The 6,463-nt window shown below is 49.6% G+C and overlaps 2 protein-coding genes across 6 annotated transcripts in view; both read left to right on the top strand.

The window, feature by feature from the left end:
• Positions 1–3,530: 3,530 nt before the first annotated feature.
• On the top strand, positions 3,531–5,432 carry enkur (enkurin, TRPC channel interacting protein). 4 transcript variants are annotated; one of them, XM_028966451.1, is made up of 5 exons: positions 3,531–3,717; positions 3,934–4,079; positions 4,657–4,886; positions 4,947–5,093; positions 5,176–5,432. In XM_028966451.1, the coding sequence occupies exons 1-5, from the start codon at positions 3,638–3,640 to the stop codon at positions 5,347–5,349; spliced, it is 777 nt and encodes a 258-aa protein (XP_028822284.1). In that variant the 5' UTR covers positions 3,531–3,637; the 3' UTR covers positions 5,350–5,432. The 4 variants fall into 4 exon arrangements, with proteins under 4 accessions (XP_028822284.1, XP_028822282.1, XP_028822283.1 ...); XM_028966449.1 differs by having other exon boundaries at positions 4,947–5,432; XM_028966450.1 differs by having other exon boundaries at positions 4,657–5,093.
• prtfdc1a (phosphoribosyl transferase domain containing 1a) overlaps positions 5,428–6,463 on the top strand; it is a 7,948-nt gene continuing 6,912 nt past the window's right edge. Inside the window, exons 1-3 of one of the 2 annotated variants that reach the window (XM_028966455.1) lie at positions 5,428–5,726; positions 5,803–5,909; positions 6,003–6,186. In XM_028966455.1, the coding sequence (XP_028822288.1) occupies positions 5,676–5,726; positions 5,803–5,909; positions 6,003–6,186 (342 nt within the window). In that variant the 5' untranslated portion in view covers positions 5,428–5,675. The remainder of the gene's footprint in view (positions 5,727–5,802; positions 5,910–6,002; positions 6,187–6,463) is intronic. The other variant, XM_028966452.1, reaches the window with a different exon arrangement.

Here is a 6,463-nt window from a genome sequence, read left to right as displayed (position 1 = left end):
GCATGACGGTCGCGAGGCTCTGTAACGTTCATCCATCACGTCCGTCCACGTCTCCACCCCGGCCCGTCCACCAGAAGAGGACCTCCCCTGGTGGGGCGTCTGGCTCAGGACCCGCGGGACGAGCGGCTTGGAGGTCCGGTGGCTCGGCAGCTGTGGACGGTGGTGGTTTTATAGCACATTAAACTTCGGGACTCGGCCGTAGTGGGGAGGAGGGTGGAGGACGTGTGTGTGGGGGTGTGTGTGTGTAAACTTGTGGTACTATCTGAACATTGTGAGGACCTTTTCTATGTCTGAATGTGCCCATGTCTGTTGTTCCAATGTAAAGTAGCACATGAGAACATCACCCAGTTAATCTAGCGTCAGTGTTCCGGTCCGTTCTGATCCTGGAATATCTCCTGCACCCCCAAGCGTGTGTTGTACCCCGTCGCCTCGTGCTCACGGGGTGGAAAGAAGGGCGCGCGAGCCAAAAAGCCCACAGTGAAACTTTCAAAGTGAGATTTCAACGCCGTGCCTTACTTCAGTCAGTCGTCCTGCTCCAAGGACGTCCCGTGGAAACACCCGTTTAAGGCCAATTAGGAGGTAGACGTTGCGATGAAGAGCGATGCGAGGTCCAGCAGCGTGCATCTGGTGAGACGCGCCCCGAGACATGCCTGTGAAACCTGAACCAGGGGATTATGTGGCGGTTCTAGACGAGGCGTGACGTTTCTGCCACATGAAAAATATGTGGGAGTAGAAGATGTGGATCCAGGTACCTGGCTTTTTCATGCGGCAGAAACGGTCTTCCATAAACCTGAACACTAACGCAGGATCCGGATTCACCGCCACCATCTCAGAAGCTGTAATTTTACTTAATTAAATTGTCCAGAACTTCTGCGCACAAACGGCGTCTCGTTTCCTATAAAGCAGATGTCCTCGGGACACAAGACAACTTTATTGGATTGTTGTTCATTGTAGTGCATGTTGGGGAGTCATGTTCCATGTTAATTTTATTTAATGTTTGAATGTCCCTCACAGACCTGCACCCCGTTTTCCGTAGTGTCGTGGTGAAGAGCGCAGTCTCGTCCTGGCTTGATGTGTAAATGTTTCTCCAATATCATTTTAGTCTGTTTAATATTTGGGTGTTGGTTGTACATAAGATCCTTTGAGCGTTCTGCTTTAGGTTCTCCTGCTTCGACCTGTGGAAGAACCTGCCATGAACTTCCTGAAGCCAGCTTTAAAAAAGGGGACCGTCACCAGCCATGGTGGGACTTCAGTTCGATTTGTACTTAAAGAAAAGACATTTATTTGATTGAAAGGAACTTTGAGGAGGACCTAGCAGGATGTGGCATGAAGGAACCTGTCAGAATAAAGGTTATTTTATCATCAGAAACACGTGTCTCGTCCCTCGGACTGATGAATGTGGAATAGTTGTGTAAGGGGGGGTGACAGTTGTGTAAGGGGGGGTGACGCCGCCAGCCTCGGCGTGGAAGGTATTAAAACGGGCGTCTCAGGAAATCCTTTCACAGAATAATTATTCATACACTCAAATAACCGTGACAAGCCGGGCGAGGCCATTTCCACAGATGGCAGCGCAACACTGCCACCTGGGGACTGACGGGAGTACTGCATTTACATTTTACATTTACAGCATTTACCAGACGCCCTTATCCGGTAGTAACAGGGACAGTCCCCCCCTGGAGACACTCAGGGTTAAGTGTCCTGCTCAGGGACACGATGGTAGTAAGTGGGATTTGAACCTGGGTCTTTTGGTTCATAGGCGAGTGTGTTACCCGCTAGGCCACTACCACCCTAGTGGTGCAGACAGAGGAGTGTGTGGTGTCGTGGAGGAAATAATCAAAATCATCAAAAAAATGGAACATGACTTACGGCCATACCACCCTGAGAACGTCTGATCTCGGAAGCTAAGAAGGCTTGGGCCTGGTTGGTACTTGGACCTCACCTCCTCCACCTTATCTTCTGTCCCTCAAAGCACCCTGACATCGAACCACCTCTCGTAGAACTGTTTCCTGTACAGCAGGATGTCCTTGATGGGCGTGCCGGCTTCCTGGCCCACAATTCTGTCCGCTTTCATCTGGGCAAGGCGCTGCATGATGTCCTCAACGTCCACGTCCAGGTAGACGACCAGACCACTCTGTTTCAAATGCCGCAGGGTTGGAACCCGAAAGTGAAATGATGCCCCCCCGAGGCTGAAAAGTTGCACACAGCCTCGCCTTCCTCCCTCAGGAACCGTTCTCCACCAACCTGGGAGAGCTTCTCTGACACCACCATCCTCCACGTCTTCTCCAGGATGTCCTCGTCCACGTCAATGAAAGGCACGTCCAGCTTGTGGGCCACGATTCAGCCCACGGATGTTTTCCCGGCTCCAGGGAGACCCATGAGGAGGAGGTTTCTCGCCATGCTGATCTGACGGCCGGCCGGGTTTTAATGGGAGACGGGGAACTGCGGAAGGTCAGAACACGCCTCCCAACCTTCAGCCCAACCATCTTTTAATACGGTGCCTGGAAGTAACGGAATCATCTTCAGACGTGGGCTCAAAGCTGAAATAAAATGTACAGAAACAAACAAATCAGAACATTTTACCAGAAGAAATGACTGAAGAATATTACTTTGCACCCTCCTTTAACAAAATCTATAAACTGGGGTTTCTTGCCACTGAATCCTCATTTATGAATATGAAACTTAGGTAATAGGATCAGTATTTTGGAAACATACGTTTGTGGTGAAAAAATGGCAGGTTCTTTACCTTTATACAGTTCTTATATCTGTTATTACGACCCGGCGATACGAAACTACAGGTCCCATAATGCAGCGCTTCAGCCGCCTCGCCGAACGCGGTCTTTACACTGCAGCAGCTGCATCTGTACAGGAGCACTTTCCACGTCCACGGCAGGACCACGTCGACGGCGAACTCAGTGCGAAGCATTATGGGACCTGTAGTTTTCTCCACAGTTGTTTTATTTAATTCGTGCAAAATATGCATAATGACAGGAGGTGTTTATAGCTATTCCTTAAACGGGGAACGATGCAGACCTGAATTTTACATTTTCCAATCCAATTCCAAACAAAACTACTAAACTATCTAATGAAACACGGCGAGAGTCACAAAGATAGCGACAAATCTCCACCTCTCCCCTCCAAATCTCTGTGTCCTACTCGGGTATAAAAAGTCCGGTTTTGTTATAATTTATATGATGCACTACGGCAGCCGAGAAAGGGCGGAACTAAAATAATTTCAGTAAAAATAGATTTTATCGTCGCAGACGTGTCTTGGATTTCCATTTTTCTTTTTAACCGAGTTAGTAAAACATTTGCGAGACTTTTACAAAATAAAGGTCCGAACGCTGCACTTCCGGTTAACGGCTTTCGCACTTAGGCAGCCGAGAAAGGGCGGAACTAAAATAATTTCAGTAAAAATAGATTTTATCGTCGCAGACGTGTCTTGGATTTCCATTTTTCTTTTTAACCGAGTTAGTAAAACATTTGCGAAACTTTTACAAAATAAAGGTCCGAACGCTGCACTTCCGGTTTATGGCTTTCGGTTGCCAGGCAACAAGTCGCCGAAGCTCCAGCTCTACCTCGATACAGAAGACCTGCTGTTTTCTACCATCATCATCGTCGTCATCATCTATCATCAAATATGTCCAGCACGGTGTGTCCTCCAGAGAGCATCTACAACCTCATACCCCGAGAGGAGGTGAAAGACGACAAACCGCCCAGGTGACCGGCAATTCTGCTCAAATAATGTCGACTTCTGATATAATCAGTTATTATATGAGAAATTATTACTTTAAATGGAATCTATGTTCATTTTATGCCATTTCCAAACATTGGACACGAATGGAGAAAAAATATTAACTTGATTCATTCTAAAGTCTCCCAGAGCAAAAAAGGACCATAGCTGACCATGTACTGAGTATAATTACATTTTTTTAGATACATGTCAAAGTTTAGAGAACAAACCAAGCTGGAGCGGCAGGCGAACAAAGCAGCGAGCAGAACCATGGGTCCAGCGAAGGTGGAGGCTCCTGCTCCTGAGAAGTTCCTGCTGAAGCACAGCAAGGAGCCCCGGCTTCCCGACAGTGAGCAGAAATGTATTTTCATGTCTACATTATGAACAGATTTTCAGCCACGATGTCCGGGTGTCATTGTCGCCTTGTTTCTGCCCTTGGAGGGGCGGCCAGATTATCGCATCTTCAACACTGGAGCTTAAAAAAAAAAAAAAAAAGTGAAGTGATTGTCACATGTGATACACAGCAGCACAGCACACGGTGCACACAGTGAAATTTGTCCTCTGCATTTAACCCATCACCCTTGGTGAGCAGTGGGCAGCCATGACAAGCGCCCGGGGAGCAGTGTGTGGGGACGGTGCTTTGCTCAGTGGCACCTCAGTGGCACCTTGGCGGGTCGGGATTCGAATCGGCAACCTTCTGATTACGGGGTGGTGGCCTATGAGCCAGATAAGACAAGAAAGTAGTCATTTCAAATACTGCCTGGCTTTTCAGACAGAGTGAACTGTAGAATATCGCAATACACCGTGATATAACCGTATCGTGAGCCGAGTATCGTGACATCCTGGCCAGTACACACCCTTATTAATTAGGAATAAGAAATTAGAAATGCGCCGTTCTTGAGGTTTTGTGTCCCTGTTCCCCCCAGAAAAGCCCTTTTCATACCCAGACAACACGGCGAGAAAAGCCCCGCTGCCGGTCAACACCGACCCGGCTGGTGCGGGCAGCTCGGCCAGAAAAGACTTCGTGAAGACCAACGCCATGGAGACCATCGCTGCGACGGCGCGCAGGCCGCAGCCGGTCTACGCCGACACCAAAACCGGGCACAAGAACCTGCTGGAGAACTCCGGCCTGGTCCCGAAGTACCTGAAGAAAAAGGTGAGAGAGAAGCGAATGGCGCGAGAAATGGCATTTAAAACGGACGCGTGGCTTCTCCAGGACTTCGGCCAGACCCCCGACTACATCCTGCAGCGGCGGGAGGAGGCCCGGCGGGCCCAGCAGCAGTTCGACCGCTACGTGGCGGAGCACGTGGAGCAGGGCAGCATGAAGCAGCTGTCCCGCGAGGAGAAGGACGCCATCCTGCAGGTACACTCGCTCGCTGACCTGAAGGTGGCGCCGTGTTCTCAGCCCGGGTTCAGCTCTTCTGTCTCCCTGTTTCATTCACCAGGGTCTCAAGCAGAAATGGGCCGAGCTGAACCACCAGTACCAGGGCCTGTCCGTCGTCACGGATACGGCCCCCAAGAAGAACCGCAAGGAGCGCCTGGAGCAGGAGATGAAGCAGCTGGAAAAGGACATTGCGGTCATGGAGCGCCACAAGACCATCTACATCTCCAGCAGCTAGAGCAGGGCTGGACGTGTAATGCCGATCTGTTCGAGAAACACGCTGTATCTCTGCAAAACGGCGAAATAAAGACCTGAATTCTGGCTCAGTGTGTCTCCTTCGTCTGCAAATTAGTCCGGCGTGATGTCCACACACGTGGAGATCTGACCAGCTTGTCCACTAACAATGCTCTCCTGTTCCAGTGGCCCCTCCCTCCGTCCATCAGCGAATGAAAACAGAGCGTTGTCCATTCTGGACCATGTCCGTTCAGTCCCTGGAAGCAGCTTCCTAACTTCTGCCCCACCTTCTAACTTCAGATCCAGGCTTCTGTCAAACGGAATCGCAGGATGGCCGACTTCCCAGTGATCCGGAAAGACTCGGCGGATAAGGGAATTGTGGTAAATATGAAAGTCTGAGACGCATCGAGCAGGTTCTGCTGGAGATGGAGCGTTCCACCCTCTGTGTGTGTCCCAGATCGAAGACGACTGGCCAGGATACGGCTTGGACCTCTTCACCTACCCGGAACACTACCGTGGTGACCTGGAGAACGTCTACATCCCTCACGGGGTCATCGTCAACCGGTAACCGCAGAAGAACATGCAGTCAGTTCCATTAAAGAAAATCAGAAATGGCTTCGTTAATATTAATCGGCTTAATGACATGATGTTCTGCAGGACGGAGTGTCTGGCCCGGCGCATCGTTGAGGACATGGAGGACCGTCACGTCGTGGCGCTGTGCGTCCTCAAAGGAGGCTACAAGTTCTGCGCCGACCTGGTGGAGGCCATCAAGTCTGTGAGCTGCAACACGGCCCGACACAAGACGGTCAGGGTGGAATTCATCCGGCTGAAGAGCTACCTGGTGAGTGCTGCTCCTCCACCCTGGAGGACACATTCATTCTGAAGGTTCTTCCTCATCTACATGTGGTTTCAGATTAAAGTTTCATTTTAGCCCACTTGAAAAAGGAGGTTTTTATTACTCTCAGTCAGTCCGACAAGGCCAATATAATCTTAATATAAAACATGTAGTTGGATGGATGGTTGGAGATTTTAAAATCATTTTAATGCAAAAAATTAATGCAAATATCTTTTCGAACCAGATTTGTAAGAAAGGTTTTAAGTCCGTGTGTCTTTAAAGG

This window comes from Denticeps clupeoides, chromosome 2 (genome assembly GCF_900700375.1).
Source record: "Denticeps clupeoides chromosome 2, fDenClu1.1, whole genome shotgun sequence".
In the NCBI taxonomy this organism is placed as follows: domain Eukaryota; kingdom Metazoa; phylum Chordata; class Actinopteri; order Clupeiformes; family Denticipitidae; genus Denticeps; species Denticeps clupeoides.
Note: the sequence above shows the minus strand (reverse complement) of the source record. Positions and strands in the feature narration are given on the sequence as shown.

What these genes read in the sequence shown, in the direction of transcription:
- enkur (XM_028966448.1), top strand. Translation starts at nt 3,638, where the DNA reads ATGTCCAGCACGGTGTGTCCTCCAGAGAGCATCTACAACCTCATACCC. An exon ending in AAAGACGACAAACCGCCCAG is followed by an intron (nt 3,718 to 3,933) that starts GTGACCGGCAAT and finishes ACATTTTTTTAG; the next exon opens with ATACATGTCAAAGTTTAGAG. An exon ending in GGAGCCCCGGCTTCCCGACA is followed by an intron (nt 4,080 to 4,656) that starts GTGAGCAGAAAT and finishes TGTTCCCCCCAG; the next exon opens with AAAAGCCCTTTTCATACCCA.